This window comes from Nannobrachium achirus, assembly GCF_963921795.1.
Source record: "Nannobrachium achirus genome assembly, chromosome: 4".
Lineage (NCBI taxonomy): Eukaryota > Metazoa > Chordata > Actinopteri > Myctophiformes > Myctophidae > Nannobrachium > Nannobrachium achirus.
The window spans coordinates 52,787,953-52,806,655 of record NC_137813.1 but is presented as its reverse complement, the minus strand read 5'-3'; the positions used below and the strand labels follow the sequence as shown (position 1 = coordinate 52,806,655).

The window sequence follows — 18,703 nt, the reverse complement described above, 5'->3', positions numbered from 1 at the left end:
CTCTAGCGGCTAGACCGTGCAGTCGCTTTTTACGAAACTCGGCAGTATGGCAGAGGACTATGCCAAACGGCTAAAACGCGAAGCTCGCAACAATCGGCCAAAGGGTGGCGCTGTAGGAAGCCTTTGAAAAATGCCAACTTTGAACAGATAAAGCTCATGCTCTGTTTCAGATCCAGCCATGAAACCTGTATACACTTATGCGTCTCCTCATGCCGAACAACTTTTACGCTCTGACTTTTGACCTCTGACCTTTACTTCTCCCACAATTTTGAATTATATTAAAAACAGTCAAAATCTATCTCCTCCTGGGATTTTCGCATCACGTGCGCGAAACTTTTTTTACATGAACTTTGGACCAATACGGTCAGATCTGTCTCGGCGGATTTTTTTTAAAGTGAAACATTATTTTTTAATAATTCACTTTATATTGCAGTTTCATGCAAATTATTCTTCTGCCTCTAAATCATACATGCAAAGTGACACGTTCATGGCATTTGGCAAATATGTAGAGGGTTAGTCCAAATATCACTGAAAGCAATCTTAGTCCAATTGGCCAAAGGGGGGCGCTATACGAAGCGTTTGAAAACTCAAACTTTAAAGGGGCATAAGTCATGCCTCGTTTTGTTTGAAGACATGCAACTTGCTTACACGCGTGCATTGACTCAAGCAGAAGACATCTGTGTCTTTGTTAAGTAAGCTCCGCCCTTTGATTTTCCGCCATTTTGAGCAGTTTGTAAAACGCTTAAACCCGCTTTTATTCCGGAATTTTCGCATCACGTGCAGGGAACTTTTTTTACATTAACTTTGGACCAATATCTAATGATCTGTCAGATCGGATTTTTTTTAAATTGAAACATGCTTTTTTAATAATTCAATCAATGTTGCAAGTTTTATGCAAATTATTCTTCTGCCTCTAAAACATACATGCAAAGTAAAAATTTCATGATGAACTACTGTAGAGGGTTAGTCCAAATATCACTGAAACCAATCTTACCCCAATTGGCCAAAGGGGGGCGCTATATCATTTTGAAAGAAGGCGTGAAGTACATTACATGAAACTTTTTTTTTTTTTTTTAATGACAGGTCCATTATGTGTGACTGCCGTAGTGTAGTGGTCAGTGCCTGTGCCTGATATACGGATGGTTGTGAGTTCAAACCCCATGTCGGGTTGAGTTGATGTTAACATCCTGGATGCCCATGGCATGTGCGTATGTCAAACTCTTTAATGTTGACACGTCTGATGTAACTCCAGATCACATTCATGTTTAAAATGAGCCCTTCTCTACCGGCCGTTATTTTTCTGTTCTGAGTGAAAGAAAATATGATCACTCGAAAATGTCAGAAATACTCAGATTACATTTACTCAGATTGATTTCACCCCAAGCCTCCAAAATATAAAAAATAAATCAATAAAATCAAGGCACTCAGCCTACATAGAACTTTTTTTTAAACAAACATGGTTAACAGATCCTGTAGCTGCCTAGTGCAGTGGTCAGGGCATATGCCTTTCATGCAGAAGGTTGTTGGATCGAATCCCGCCTGGGGTTTATATAAGTAAAAAACCATGACATTTGGTAGACTTTACAGTTTGGTTCCTTGAACAATGTCTGATATGGAGCCTTCTTAAAAATGTCCCCCAACCCCCCTTGATGCGTATTTTAATATCCGCCATTACTAAATAATGTATTTTGCACCATAAATCCTGAAACAAGCATTATAATACAAACTGTCATGTCTACACCTATGTTGTGATTTCCAAGGATTGCAATGATATCATGTACCAGCTCAGTGGCCTAGTGGTTTGAGTGTCTGCCCTGAGACTGGGAGTTCCAGGTTCAAACCCGGGTCGCGTCATACCAAAGATTCAAAAAAATGGGACCCAGTGCCTCCCTGCTTGAAACTCAGCTTCAAGGGTTGGATTGGGGGTAACTCCCTGCTACATACTAGCGTCATGTCCAGGGGGTGTACTTGTACATCAAGCTTACGCTACAGAAACTGGAGATAGTCTACTGCCCTATGAGATTCATGGCTCGGCCGATTCATATGGTCTTCATAGCTCAGCAAGGCTTACTATGTACATCATCAAACTGTCCAGGTGCATAGTATCACAGTTTTTTATGTCTGTTGCATATAGGCCTACAGTCTTTTGCATACATGTTGTGTAGAGGCCAATTTGTGCTTTTACCTATAACCACCGATTAGTGTAAAACTTTGTATGCACACTTCCCAGAGGCCAAGGAAAAACCTGTGCCCTGCATTTTTCACATCTGCCATTTATAGCGCCACCAGAAGGCCGACTTACTTTACAGTATGTAAAACACATTCTTCGATATTACTCCTTCAGATTTTATCCGGAAATCACACAAATCAGTACACAGTATCTCTACAGTGATGTAATCATGACGGATTTGTCAGATATCATATTCTATCTAATTGGCTAACATTGAATTCCAAGGTTTGCAGGATTGCTCCTTTTTGAACAAAATGTCTCAAACGCAGCCTGCTATGTGTGTGAGATTTTGCACACACATTCCCACTAGGCCAAGGGTTAGGGTTAGTTAACAGATGCCACCCTTCTCACATTGGCCTGTTATAGCGCCACCAGCGGGTCAATTTTTGCAAAACACATTTTTGGAACAAAATGCTTCAAATCCCGCATGCAGCGTCCGATTGCCGTGAAAGGCCCAAGAACACGTGGAACCCTTTTCACTTTGGCCTATTATAGAGTCACCACTAGGCCAAAAAAACCTACCTGACCTGCCGGATTCCTGTTCGGAAGGACACTGCTTCTAGTTTTTCTTTGATATTCTTCTTTGCTTTCCATTGATGCCTTTTTGCTTTCCTGCTTTTTATGCCTTGGACACTTTATCGCTGCTTGCAGCTATATTTTTAATTATTTTTGTACACTTTTTTGGGGGAAAATCTTCCTCCTAGTATAATCACAATACCTGATTATCATGTTTTAGGGGGGGAAACAAATGAAATAAAGTGAACATTTTGGATTTAATTTTTTCTTTCTCAATTTGTAGTGTCCGGTTTCACTTCCACTTCCTCCTGATGGGAATCTATTGATTATCTTCATGCCAGAGGCTTACGAGCAGCAATATCCACAACTCCTGCCAACCACTGCTGTCTCTCTTCAAAGGTACTGAAGACTGAAGAAATAACACATCCAAAGCATGAAGGAGACCTGCTGTCAACAAACTCAATTACTTATCACTTTCCAAACTGTTCTGTGAGCCTGTCACCAACTATTTACAAGATTATTTCTTATGCGAACTGGTAAAGATTTATAGCCACTTAAACCCTATACCATGGGTCTTCAACAGGGGGTCCGGGACCCCTAGGGGGTCCTCAGAGTTACTACAGGGGGTCCTCCAAATCTTTGAGTGATAGAAAGTGCTTTTCTCCTTTTTATATTAACCACTTGAACCCTATGGGGAACGTGCGTATGATGTTTTGTAGGCCGATTTGGAGTTATCGGCCTACAAAACCAGCGCCATTGCCGAGGGGGACCAGTAAAAAAAAGGTTTTTTTTTTTTAAGCAACAGTACTGAGAGATCAGATGTTGAAACATTTTCCAGTGACTACATATAAAATAGCCTACAATTTAAAAAAAAAGTGTCCCCATTATGCAAGTAAACAACATTCGATTGTGATTTAATAAATAGGCTTAGGCCTAAAGAGATTATATTTTAATCGGCAATGCAACACAGGTCCCGTCTTACAATACAAAGTGAAGCTCACTCGACCATTTCGCTCTCTCTTTCTCTCTCTAAACGGAAAATGACTTACCTCTGTAGATAGAAAATAGCCTAAAAGCATTCCTTTCTCCCTGGCTTTTGTTTCAATGTTAATATTATAGATTCCTAGGCAAACAACCAGCAGCATTGACAATAATAAGTCTACATTTATGATAAAGTTTACACCGCTCTGACTTCTGACAGTGCCTGTCAATCAGTTCACACAGCTGCAGACAGTATTTTAGATTGAGTAGACCTCACCACATGAAAGGCAGAGGCACGCATGGACTTTTAATAGCCTAATAATAAGCTAAATGCTCGGGTCTCTCTGAACCTCGGAAATAAACGGATTTCAGGACAATGTCACAAGTCTCAAAAAAAAAAAAAAAAAGGAATCAGAACGGGACGGAAATGGACAAGACCATTACGGGGCCACTCGGGTTTGGTTTTGTAATTTGGCATAACACATATATTTCTATTTAATATATTATAGGCTTGAGCATGTCTCTCTCTCTCTCTCTCTCTCTCTCTCTCTCTTCTGTTGGATAATTAGAGAAAGCGCACCTCTCTCTCTCAATACAAAGTGATCCTTGCTTGACCACAATGTTCTCTCTCAGATGATCTGCGTAAAGTGGCAGAGTTGACTGAAGTGTCTAGGCTAATACATATTACACGGGAGGTTGAGGCCAGTAAATCTGTCATAAAAATATATCTATTGAATATATTATAGGATATAGCCTACAATGAGATTGAGCAAACGGTTTTGTTTAAAGAGAAAATATATCTGACATGGCTGAACAAGGGACAGACCCATGATGTTTACCAGGATAAGAAATAACACTAGAAAAGTTGTTATTTTGAGAGAGAAATGTCCCGCACACTTTGATATGGTTTATTTTGATGATAACTGTTGTAGCCTACAACAATCTATCTCAATACATACAGTAATAGGATCGTCATGGAGGTTGTGTAAACGTTGTAGTGCACTTATTATTATTATTATAAGTGACGTCCCTCGAGGATGGCGACGGGAAATACGTCATCTGGAGCGAAACTCCGCCTTACGCTCACTTTCTATAGTGTCCATATTCAGAGAACTTTAGCCGAAAATAGCTGATCTACAAGCTCACAACGCCTTAAATATCAGATCTACAAGCTCACAACGCCTTGCGCTGCGAGGCGTTGTGAGCTTGTAGATCAGCTATTTTCGGCTAAAGAGCTTTGATGTAGAGGGGAAAAAGAGCAGAATAAGAGTGAAGGGTCAAGTTTATTAAGTATTGACGGTTCAACTGGTTAAATATCTGAATACACAAATTGACATGAATCCAAAATACACTGATGATCGTGCTGTCAAACAATGAAACTATATAGAGGTTGTGGGGGTCCCTGCTTCATCTCTCTCTCGACTAAGGGGTCCTTGGCCTGAAAACGTTGAAGACCCCTGCCCTATACTGTATATATACAGTACCTCATTGACCGAAGATACCATTGCGTTTCTTTTTTTTTCTTTTTCAATTTGTACTGTACCGAAACCGAACCAAAAACCGTGAGCCAAAAACCGAGATACGAACCGAACCGCGGGCTGACTGAGCCGTTGCACCCCTACTACCTATAACATGTGTCATGCACTCTCTCTGATGATGTGCGCAGTGCACAACTCCGGTGTGTGTGGCGCTGTGTGTGTGTGCTGCTCGCGCTAATGCTGCAGGCATGGATTGGAGACATAACTCTAAGCATGGAGAACGCCCAAACGCCGAAGGAAACGTGTTGTTGTGCTGAAGGGGGGCTTGCTGCTTGTTGGCACCGTGTTCCCCACTACTGTCCCTTGAATTGGAAGTTTTTTTTGCGACGGTTGAGTGCAGTCAGTGCACTGTGCAAGCCTCGTTCGTCCGCCCGTCCATCCAACATACACACATTACCAAGTAAAGTTGTCACGGCGTGTTCTGTGCCAAAAGTGGATGACCTACAACAGGGTTCCCCAATAGGCGGCCTGCGGGCCATTTGCGGCCCGCCGGAGGCTACTGTCTGGCCCCCACCAACCACTGTAATAATGGTGGTATAAGAGCAGCAACAACACTAGTATATTGTCTCTGTCGGGTGGAAACCTTGTATGTCCAAAACCGTTTGTTTTGTATCTATCGTCTAAAAAAATTACTAAACTAGTGAAAACAGCCGAAGCACACAACTTGTAGATCTGCTGTTTTCACTAGTTTTGTCACTTTTGTGCAATGGTCTTGTAAGATGAAGCAGGGCTTTGCTTTACCAAAAAACGTACACATTTGAAACTTGGAGATACAAGGTTTCTGCCCGACAGTGACGATATCTGAACTGTCGCTGGAGTAGAGGGAACGCCACCGTCGCCCCTGCAATGTTGTGGCCCTCGGCTTGGTACCCTAGACATGATTCAGCCCTTGGGGAAAACTAATTGGGGAACCCTGACCTACAAGCTCACAACGCCTGGCATCCGCGACGCGTTGTGAGCTTGCAGATCGGCTATTTTCCAGACGCAGAAACTTGCAGGATTGAGTGTGCAGCAAGCGAGTTCAGACGTATATTATTTATATTATTTAATAATCAACATACTATTTAAACACTTTCACAAGCGCTTAAAATTCATATTAATCGTAACAAGCAGGCACGCTGCAAGCAATGCACATTAGAACAAGTTTGCTAGTCAGTAGTCAGTGGCTTCCTCAAAGAAAAAGAAAGGAGGGGGAAAAAGCGGTGGAAAATATTAGGGTCGGGCCTCTATGCGACCATTAATTAATTATTACTGGTCGGGCGTCGATCGGACCGGACAAAAAACTGTCGGACACGTTTCGGGCTCGGACTGAACAATTCGACCCGATCCCAGCTCTAATGTGGACAGTGGTTAGAGTTATTTTACAGAGTAAATAAATACCTCTTAAACGATAACAACAAAGGCTGAACCGAGAAATCACACATAAGACGCAGACTTTAAAAAAAATATATATTTATCCTTACATCTTCGTTGTCTCCACAGTTGTCTTCATACTTGGTTTCAATGTGGATGGAGAACTTGGGAAAGAAGGAACACTGGGTGGAGAAAGAAAGAAAGAACATCTCATCATTACAGACATTTCAAATAATGATACTGTTTGTAAAAAATAAGGCCAAGCGAAAAGGTCTGAAGATTTGCAGGTGAAAGTTGTGTTTATCCAACCTCGAACACAGCTTCACCAGCTCTTTACCCAAGGCAGGGATTCCCAAACCTTTCAGCTTGAGACAAAACATAAATAAATACACTTGTCTCCCCGCAAACCCAATTTATATAAACAACACTCACTGTGAATTCTTCAGGTACAGCCAAGCCCAGAGCACAATCAGCACACCATGAAAGAGAGGAGACATGTCATCAAGTCATAGCTTTGTGAGCCCAACCAATTTATCAACCTTTTTTTTCATAGAACGCAAAGGGTGATTTTGGTGATTTAGAAACAGTTACTTGTGCCAGCCAATGAAGCAAGGCGCAAGTACTAGGGCATTCACGAACAGTGATTTTTTTGTATTCTAATTATTCGACCTCAAAGTATTCGAATAGTCGAATATTCGACAGGACTGGCCAAACTGTCAAATATTAAGTAAGCAAGAGGCCAACATTGTGAAAATAGCCGATCTACATGCTCACAACGCAATGTAGATCGGCTATTTTCACAATATTTATCTGAACCGAGTCACATTAAATGTATTACCTACATTTCCAAGTGCTTGTCAGGGTGCGGGTCCCCAGTTCAAATATGTTTATTTTGGGGGTCACGGCCTAAAAAGGTTTGAGAACCCCTGGTATTTAACATCCACCAGGGGCATTGACAACTCATTCTCATGACTTCCTATCTAGCCAAGCTGTATAAGCTATATATTTTTTAAAGAGAAAACAATAATAATAAAAAAATGTGAATATTCGACTTCGGTGAACAACGTCGAATGTTCGAATATTCGAATATTTGGTGAATGCCCAAGCAAGTACTGTTTTCAGTTTTGTCGTAGCGTCCTCTGCGGCATTCCGGCAAGTTGGCACCTCGGAAGAGTCATCTGATGTCATAGTTTTGTCGTCACGTTCTCTGCGGCACTCTTTTATATTGTGAATGATGTCATAGTTTTGTCAAAGTTGTCGTCGCGTCCTCTGTGGCAAGTTGGCATCAACATTTTACCTAACCGGGCAATAATTGTAAGCATAATTTAACAAAAAAAATAATAATCTCCTGAGGGGACCAGGAAAACAGTCCTCACAAAGTGTATTTCCCAAATTCTACTATCTTTATATTACAAAAGAGTAAGTGATCTACTTCCGGGTCATGTATCGCCAACTTAACTCATACCCTGCCAAACCCGAGGAACCCGAGAATTTCGCGATGTCCCTCCCTGCCACGCCCGAGGAACCCGAGAATTTCCGCCATTTTGAAGAAAAAAAAATTTTTTTTTTCAAAAAAGATTTTTTTTCAAAAAATGTTTTGGGACCCCAAAAACGTTAGTAGGCATGATAGCGATCGCGAAATTGCTTGTTTAACCCCCATACAACCCCCATACAACTCAGGTAGCAGACCTCCAAGCTCACAACAGTGTAAAACATAATGGCTGCTATCTCATGAATGCCTGAACGGATTTCCATTCGGATTTTTTTGTTTGAAAGCTGTGAGCAATGTGGACACACGTGGTGCATTATCTAGGCATGGGTGTGCATGATCCGTGCACTATGAATTACATGGAAGTCTATGGAGACGAATGGCAGTTAAAGAGTACGAAGGTATTGTTAAATGGCAGCATATGAGTTAAATACCAAACCACTTGGCCAAGATGTACTACATATGTACTAAATATAGCTTAAAAATTCAAACACCCATGTCACCTTTGCAAGATGTCGTTTCCAAACCTCTGTATACAGTTGTAGGCCTATTCGTTATTACCCTCATATTTTGCCTCTGTATAAAATAGTCCGCCGGTCAAATATGTCCGACCGGAAACGTGCGCTGCGGCACAATAGTTCCGCCACAATAGTTCCCCCCCAATTTTTTTTTTTTTTTTTAACGTTTTTTTTTTTTTTTTAGGTTTTTTTTTTTTTTTTTTTTTTACTTTTTTTTTAACTTTTTTTTTTTTTTTTTTTAAATAGATGTGAGCGGCCCAAAGGGCCGCGACCCTCTAGTAATATACATGTGGGGTCCTTTCACCCTTACAAGCATAGTAATACACACACACCTGTTATGGTGTAGGGGTAGTAGTTCCACGACTTTTCCGTTATGTAGAAGATACGAGGTACTACTGCCTGGGCCCAGGATGGAAGCTTGCTGCAAGACAACACACACACACGCACGCATGCACGCACGCGCGCACACACACACACACACACACACACACACACATACAACTTTGTTAAAAGAGTGTAAACTTGAAAACAACAGGGGCCACGAACACCAAATACGAACACAAATCGCCCACACAATACCTTTTAGACGATTACACACAAACATGGAACACAGATGTCAAAAACTGACACCAAAAAAGTATTTTTAGCCCGAACGTGTGCACGACGCGTAAGACATGCGATGCCTCTCTCTCTCTCTGTCGTCTGTGTGTCTGATGACACGTAACACACGCACACACACACACACCCCCCTCCTCAATATAGCATTGACATCAGGAGAAGACATGAAGTCTGCATCGTGTTTCCCCAGGGGCGTCAATTGGGTATGGCAGGGGTATGCAGCTGCCATACCCTGGGTCCAGGGGGGAAAATAAAAGTTACTTTTAAATATAAATCCATGAACGTCTCTTTGTCTATCTGTTCTGGTTATTTATGTTGTTAAATTACAGTAAAATAACTACAAATGCAAAATGTAACAAAATGGTCACTTTAACAAGGTATTATAATTATATTGTCCACACTTGTATTCTCCCCATCTTGACAAAATGGTATATTCCCAGGTTCCGCAGGTCAGCTGCACAGGTGCAATGCATTATTGTTAAATTGTGGCACGTTTACTAACATGCCAAGTTTAGCTGCACTTGAACAACGGTTCCAGGCTGCCATATCCAGCCCAAGAAACCGTAGAAACTGAGGGGTGGGGTGAATAGAATGTACTTCTTAAAATAAAGGTATCATGCCTGTTGCTAAGGTATGGCAACATGACTGGTGTCTTGTACGCGCGCGAAGGCGTGCGTGCAAGACACCAGTCATGTTGCCATACCTTAGCTTTTTCTGAACTGACGCCACTCCTCGCAGCGCAGCGGGAGCCCATGTTCTCTGTAAACAACAGGCTGCTTGGTGACCTTGGCTACGACAACGTGTCCAAGCGGACGTGCGTCGTCGCTGTAAACAACACATTTTCCCTCGTCAACAAGACGGGGGCGGGTCTGATGTAGCGTTGACTGCTGCTGATGTTCTTCCACTACCTCCTCTTTTCAGCAATGAAAACTAAACAAGAAGTTGAACTAATTCAAAACTAAGCTATGCCGAACAAAACTAAGACTAGTAAATATACCCTATTGACAATTCCGTCAACGAATAAAAACTAGACTAAGATGTTGGGACTAGTGGAGAAGTGATCCAGGAGAACTAAAAGATGAGTCGTTTTATGTTTGGTTGTGCTCAGGTGTTGGACTCTGAAAATAGCAGACCTACAAGCTCACAACGCGTTGCAGCGCGACACGTTGTGAGCTTGTTGATTGGCAGCATGCAGCCAAGTGAAAATCTGCCATTACGACACCATCAAGGCCTGCCAAAATATATTTTAGAAGACTAAATCAACTGTATATTTACTATTTAACTAAAATCTTATATTTAGTCGACTAAAACTAGACTAAAAGTAAAACATTTTAGATGACTAAAAAAAGTCTAAAATCTACAGTAAATCTAAATTTGCTGTCAAAATCAACACTGGTTGAAAGACACTGTGGCTGGAATTCCGTGCACATTGGAGGTATATTATCGTCAAAGAAATAAATAGTGGTGAAAATAGCCGATCTACAAGCTTGCAACACGGCGCTTGGTGTTGTGAGCTTGTAGATCTTCTATTGTCACTAGTTTGAGTACCGAGCAAACGTCTAATCTCTCTTTTGGGTCTCGACCTGAAAGGTTTGGGAACCAATGCTATAAATGCCTTCTAAGTCAGTAGTTCTCAACCTTTTCCCATGCCATTTTGGCCGTGGACCTGCATCTGAAAATGTTTAGTGCCAGGGACCCCCAGAAGAGAAGATTTGTGTTAAAAAGTTACAAAATAAAAAAATCGAAAACACTTCAAAGATAGCTCCTGAAATTGATGCACAGTGAACTTGTAAATCTGCTATTTTTTGGGAAGTGTAGATTCTTGAAGAAAGGTACCGTATTTTCCGGACTATAAGGCGCACTTAAAAGCCTTTAATTTTCTCAAAAAACGACAGTGCGCCTTATAGTCCAATGCGCCTTATATATGGATCATTCATTGACATTGACATTCCCTTTAGCACAGCTCCATCTGTTGGATGCATAACGCAACAGTAGCGTCTATTATGTGCGCCTTATAGTCAGGTGCGCCTTATATATGAAAACAGTTTGAAAATAGACCATTCATTGATAGTGCGCCTTATAGTCAGGTGCGCCTTATAGTCCAGAAAATACTGTAGTTATAATGGGTTAAAATAGTGAGAAGAGACAATTTACTAGCTCTCAGCGCGTTGCATCAACACTCTCATATAGGGATGGGACGATAAGCGATATTATCGTTTATCGTGATAAAAAAACACTCACGATAATCGTATCGTGGAGATTTAACACTTTTGCTGCCTCTTACTTTGAAGGGAAGAATTTTCCTTGCTGCCGCGCCACTTCCTCCATAGGCCGCCGCTTTATTTTGAAGGGCCGGGCGGGGCTTTTGCGCTAATTTTATTCACTTTACTTCCTTCAACGTTTACCCCATCCAGTCACGGGGCAGTGTGAAAACATGAAGGTGTCATGGCGGCCACCACATGATTGCAGATTTAGCTCGAAACACGCCAGCCTTGGGATCAAAATGTATTTTTTTGAGTAAATGAACAGTCTTTATGGGAAGATCAATGGATTTCTATGGAGGATTAGCACTTTGAGTGCACGCCCAACGTGTATAGTAAACCAGTAAGACTCCCTAATCGGGAGATAAGCGACCGCCAGGTCGCAGCGTGATTTTAGGGCAAAATGTGTAGGAGTAGTGTCAAAAAATGTGTTTGAAAAAAATCGGCCTGATGGTGGCGCTATATGGGACAGATCCATGTTGATTTCATGAGTGTAGACATACTGTGTAGCGATTTGCGTGATTTTAGGGCAAAATCTGTAGGAGTAGTGTTCAAAAATGGGTTTTAAAAAATCGGCCTTAAGGTGGCGCTAAATGGGACAGATCCATGTTGATGACATGAGTGTAGACATACTGTGTGCCGATTTGCGTAATTTTTGGCCAAAAATTGTAGGAGCTGTGTCCATAAATGTGTTTTGCAAGAACCGGCCTCATGGTGGTGCTAGAAGAGGGTCATGTGAGGATTGATGGGTTGTGGTTGTGGTTTGGTAGGCAAGGAGTGTGTGTGCAAAATTTGGCATGGATCGGGGCATCGGGGTTGCGGAGATATGAGCAGGGGAAAAGTGTGACGTGTGACAGACTGACAGACAGGCAGACAGACAGACAGACAGCTGGTCGAGGTTTTGATAGTAAATGCGACCTGACAGTCGCAACAAACCACGGCCATTACGGATGCGCTACGGACAGCAGAGACATACAGTGAGTCATAACAGTTTTAATATTTTTACAGTAACAGTGACGAGGTGGTTCGTCAACGGCAGCATAAGTGTTAATTTATCGTGCTATCGTCCTCCGTCATGCACTGGGATCAATTCACCTTTTATTTGCCGAGCTGCATATATCCGGTACCACTTAAACTCGCCATAATTGGTAAAAGGTACTAATATAATATACATACTTGATAGTCTTTTTTTTCTCTCCATCAAATGTCTGTGCCAAAAAATAGTCTACAAGTTCACAACGCACCGCAAGACTCGCAACGCGACACATTGTGAGCTTGTAGATCTGCTATTTTTGGGCAAATGTTCCGCCACCAGGATAATGGATTTTGATTATCGCGATAATATCGTAAATCGCGATTTCTTTGGTCACAATAATCGTGATATGACATTTTCATATCGTCCCATCCCTACTCTCGTATGATGAAAGTATATGGCATCAATTATTTACCAAACAACAAAAAAAAGTGAAGAAGTTGAAATATGGAGATACAAGGTTGAAGGTTTCTGCCTGACAGCGGCGATATAATATCTGAAGGAAGGACAGCTTCTCCTCTACCCTCACTCATTCCAATGAACGTTGCATCACCCAGCGCATGCCATGCGTGCCTATAGGGACGCCCTCCGTCTGACTTACAGTCAGTAAACAAAGTTTCAAAAAGTACAAAACAGATTCGGTGCCCCGCATCCTTGGCCTATACCGGCAGCGTGCAGAAGAAACGTTCGGGTTACTTTGGTTTCCATTAGGGCAGGGGTCTTCAACGTTTTCAGACCAAGGACCCCTTAGTTGAGAGAGAGATGAAGCAGGGACCCCCACAACCCATAGATACCATACAGTTTCATCGTTTGACAGCACAATCATCAGTGTATTTTGGATTCATGTCAATTTGTGTTTTCAGTTATTTAACCACTTGAACCGTCAATAATTATTAATAAACTTCACCTTTAACTCTGTACTTAGTCTGCTCTTTTTCTCCTCTACAGCAAACCTATTTGCTGTAGAGGCTACAGTTCTCAGAATATGGACACTAGGGTTCAAGTTAATAATTATATAAAAACGATTGGAAGATTGGAGGACCCCCTGTAGTAACTCTGAGGACCCCCAAGGGGTCCCGGACCCCCTGTTGAAGAACCCTGCATTAGGGCATTAACGACTCAACTCAGTAAAAAGTGTTGAGTTGAAGTCGACTTTATCGTTTGATGAAGTCATCACATCACACCCCAGATGATTAACTTAATGTGAAACATTGTTTTCTCACTCAACTGCAAACAAACCAACGTAAAGTTTAAGTGTATAGGGGGTATCTTCACATTTCTTAAGTGCCAATTTAAGGACTTTTTAATACCTCTAAAATGGCAAATTAAACTTTTTTTTTTTTCAACTTCGACTTTCGACTTTCTCTGGTGGGAGTCGACTTGTGTAATGAAGTCGACTAAGTCGACTTGTCGACTTTTTCGCTAATGCCCTATAGTTTCCATCCAGGGGCAATTCTCTCTATTTCTACGTGTCATTATTTCGACTAAGGGTTAGGGTTAGGGTTATGTTTTAGGGCAGGGGTTTTCAAAGTGGGTGACGGGGCACCCTGGGGTGCCGTGACGCCAGTCCAGGGGTGCCACGAGATCATTTGATAATATTTGGAATTAATCAATATCACTACGTCAATATCATTTCACTATGCTTAGTAAAACAGACCTGATTTGCACTGTACTCGACTTCTTTTTTCCATCTACGACAACTCTCTTCACCAAAAATTGCAGATCTACAAGCTCACAACGCGTCAGGTTGTGACGCGTTGGGAGCTTGTAGATCGGCTGTTTTTGGTGAACCTTCCCCCCAGAATAGGCATGCTGGGGTTCAAGTGGTTAAACGTCAAGTAGAATGTTATTGTCAGTCAGTTCTGATGGAAAACTGATATTTCTCCAATATAATGATTCTAACAGTGTAACTCAGGGGTGCCGTGGATGAAAAAGTTATTTACAGGGGTGCTCTGAGTTTTGAGGGTTTGAAAACCCCTGTTTTAGGGTTTGGTTTAGGCATAGTTTTACTGTGGTTAGGGTTAGGATTAGGTTTAGGTTTAGGCTTAGGCATAGTGGTTAAAGGTGATACACCATGAAATTTCACTTTTCCTATTTTAAAACCTTTTTTTGGGGTCCCACTAGCACCTTCTATCCTCACAAAGTCCCATTTCTGACCATTGTGTCTTTCTCTGGTTTTGTGAAGGTGGAGGTTAAAAGCATCCCACAGGTTCTCAAAACAGGCTGTCCAGATTTGCTGCCGTCGCTGACGTCATCGACGGCCGTTTTTGAAGAAAAAATATATATATATATTTTTTTTTTCCAAAAAATGTTTTAAATACTTTTTAAATGCATGGTGTGTCACCTTTAACATTCACCAGGTTAGCATTCTCCAGCGTTGGCAGGTTAGCATTTCACCAGGTTAACATTCACACGCGTTGAACAAATGGAATGTCGAACAAATGTTATGTCGAAATATCGACACGCTCCCTCCCACTCAGGGGTGTAATGTGGATTCACTATGCACTATTAACATCACGTGCATCATGTGCACCATGTGCATCATGTGCACATGTTACCGGCTGATACCGACAATAAGCCACTCCCGACCTACAGTACTTGCACACAAGTGATCGCAGACTGAAATAACCTCTTTAATATCATGTGTAGGCCTATTTATTAAACCTGAACAAAAGGATATTCACATCCTCACACCTTTTACACAGTGCTGGATCCAAAAACAAAAACAACAACAAAAAAAAGCTGGGGAAAAATTCCATTTCCGCACTGAATAATGATGCTCTCCTATATTCTCTTTTATTTCTAAAGGCCTCTCCATACTTCGACCGAAATGTTCGGTGAGTTGTGTTTTCCGACGTGCAAATTTCCGAACTCTCGTTCAGTCCAATGCTTTTCAGAAGTCCCGAGGGATATCATTTTATGGTAGAAAAGGACCTTTTGACCGAAAACGGCGGTTTCGGTCAAAGTATGGATAGGCCTTTAATCAAACAACGCTTCACCCGACAGGCCTATTTATTAGCCAACGATTTACTTGGGGATACCGTAGAGTTGTCCAATGTATTTACCTAGCAGATTCACCTCTTTAATTTAGTTCATGAATCCATCAGCCACTGTTCTCCAAACATGCTCTTTGGACTGCTTCAGGACATCTAACAGATATGCTTTATTTTTATTTTATTTTATTCTTCTTTATGACTGCTTTTCCCCCCTTTTGTTATTGATGATATCTGTTGTCATAGGACACGTTTTGACCATCTGTTTGCCTTTGTCCCCGCAAACCCCAAAATACCTGTTGTCATAGGACCCGTTTTGACCATCTGTTTGCCTTTGTCCCCTTATGCCCATATATGCAGATCTCTGCACACACAGTACCGGTTGCAGAAAACTCTGATGTCAGACATCAGCTCCGCATTCGGGCATTCATTTTATGCCCATATCTGGAGAATGCGCGTGCCGGTGGGAAGAACGGTTCTCGAGATACGCGGATTACATACATACATACACATTCACAGAGATTTTTTGTTGACTCATGTGGCTTACGTGATGTCAGAGCCTTTTATGAAGTGATGTCACAATGAGTCAGCGCTTGCGCAGATTTCCTCCGGAACAGCCTGATGTCAACAATCAGCTCTGCATAAGGAGATTCCGAACGTTTTGCGCCGGTTCGAAAAAAGCGTGCGTCGGGTCGGGTCGGGTCGAGGCCCGGCACTGCACTCCGCGCCGCGGCGGGGAACGTGCGTGCCGAATCTGAAGCCGGTGGGACGAACGGTTCTCGAGATACGCGGATTACATACACACAGACAGACAGAGATTTGTCGCATTTATAGATAGATATGCATAGTACTGTGTTCTATCCATCTGTCTTTCAATGTTGTATGAGATAGATAAAGGCACGTGTGCGTGATCATTGGATGTTGTCTCAATAAAAAAATTGGACTGTTAAGTATTTATTTACTGAAGTCGGGGGTAAAGCCGTGTGTTTAGTTTGCGGGGAGCACTGCTTTTTGGACCGGCCTTCCTCAATAATTTCTGTTGTTCATGTGGCCCCATGGAGAAAATAATTGCCCACCCCGGACTTAGAAGAAAGTGGTGAAACTATATGGACACTATGAAAAAGGTTGTGGGGGGTCCCTGCTTCATCTCTCTCTCAACTAAGGGGTCCTTGGCCTGAAAACGTTGAAGACCCCTGATTTACACTATAAAATCCTGTGAGTTAAGTCACTGTTAAGCCTCCGTCACACACACACACACAGACACACAGACACACACACACACACACGCACACACACACACACACACACACACACACACACACACACACACACACGCACACGCACACGCACACGCACACGCACACGCACACGCACACACACACGCACGTCTCTAGATACCATTTCTTCCACGGGGAAGCTTGTTTATCCAAAAAATACAACCCGAATAAGTGACCTCATCTTTGCTTGTGATTACATTGTGACTCGACTCTGACCGCAAAGCCAGCTGGGACCTGCCCCCAGGGCTTCTCCATTATAGCTGAAGTGCCCTAAGCGGTGTTGAGAAATGTTGATAGCTTTATGGGCAGTTTTTAGCCTGTGTAACCCAGTACCAGTGCGTTTGGTTACGTTTGGCACTCGGGTCCTGGTATTTGAGGGGAGGGTCATGTGCCGTGCTCTACATTTTATACGCTACTAGTAGCGTTGATTTACACGCCTCTCGTGGGCACCTCGTACAGTATGGGACTCAGGGGCGTCACACACTTGGGACCGAGTTACTAGGGCCCAAGGTGGAGGGGCCTATTTGGCCTGAACACATTATGACGCAATATTTTATGCTTTAAATATTAAAAAAATCGAACCTCTGTTCGAAGTGGAGCTGTGTGTGTGTGTGTGTGTGTGTGTGTGTGTGTGTGTGTGTGTGTGTGTGTGTGTGTGTGTGTGTGTGTGTGTGTGTGTGTGTGCAACAGCGCCCCTCCCTTAACATGTGTGGTCAGAAAAGGTTACTGCAGGCTACAGACACGGAGACAGACATACCCACACACACGGCCACGTATAGGGAGCTCCACACAGCTCCAAAAATAGCAGATATACAAGCTTGTAGATCTGCTATTTTTGAAAAATCAGTGAAAATTAGAATTTTGACCCGATTCTATAAGTGTCTTTTGAATCCTTCTAAGATTTTTGGAGAAAACCTATGTTTCTGTGTCAGCAATCTGGCCAGCCATCGTCAAAGAAAAGGTCCTTTTCACTTAACTGGAGCTCAGTTAGTCTGTTCTTGAGAGACTACTATGTCAGTGGTTCTCAAACCTTCTCATGTGAAGGACCCCCAAAATGATATTTATTTGGCCACGGACCCCCATTTCAAAATATCTAGTTCCAGGGACCACCCCGAAGCAAAATTTGAGTTACAAACGTTCGCTTTGAAAATACATACATATTCAAAGATTTGCCCACATTTTCACGACTTTCTCAAAAATAGCAGATCTACAAGCTCGCAGCGCGGCACTCGGTGCCGCGTTGTGCGCTTGTATATCTGCTATTTTTCACTGGTTAAAGCATTCAATAATTCTAGGCCTTAAATGGGTTAATTATTTTATACTTTAGCTATTAAAAAGTAGCAGATCTACAAGCTCGCAGGGCGGCACTCTTTTTGAAAAGCCGTGAAAATGTGTGCAAATCTTTGAACGTATGTATTCTTTAAGCGAACATTTGTAACTAAAATGTTGCTTCTGGGTGGTCCCCGGAACTAAATATTTTGAGATGGGGCGTCCGTGGCCAAATATATATCATTTTGGGGGTCCTTCAGTAGACCGTCTGTCTTTCAATGTTATATGAGATACTTAAAGTGTGGTTCCTGTGGAAATAAGCCTCGGCTTTCTAGGATCTCCTTTTAGTTGACCAGTGATTTGTACTGTCATGAAACTGTACTTTTTTCTATTGCAAACTTCTAATAAATTATTCAATCAATCAATCAATCAAAAAAACATAGAAGGATTTAGAAGACATTTATAGAATCAGGTCAAAAATATTCAAGGTCTTGCACAAATGTTCACGATTTTTCAAAAATAGCAGATCTACAAGCTCACAGCGCGGCACCGATAGTTAAAGCATTAAATGCGTAATAATGTGTTTCTAATCTAAATGGGTTAGAACATTCATGGGGGGCCCACAGT

The 18,703-nt window shown here is 42.1% G+C and overlaps 1 protein-coding gene across 1 annotated transcript in view; it reads right to left on the bottom strand.

Annotated features, from left to right (window-relative positions):
• The window catches only part of LOC308282993 (cytoplasmic phosphatidylinositol transfer protein 1-like), a gene marked incomplete at both ends in the record, with an annotated part of 53,599 nt that overhangs the window by 21,912 nt on the left and 12,984 nt on the right, over positions 1 to 18,703 (bottom strand). The window contains 2 exons of the mRNA XM_080723380.1: positions 6,729 to 6,800; positions 8,950 to 9,046. Of these exons, the coding sequence (XP_080579506.1) occupies positions 6,729 to 6,800; positions 8,950 to 9,046 (169 nt within the window). The remainder of the gene's footprint in view (positions 1 to 6,728; positions 6,801 to 8,949; positions 9,047 to 18,703) is intronic.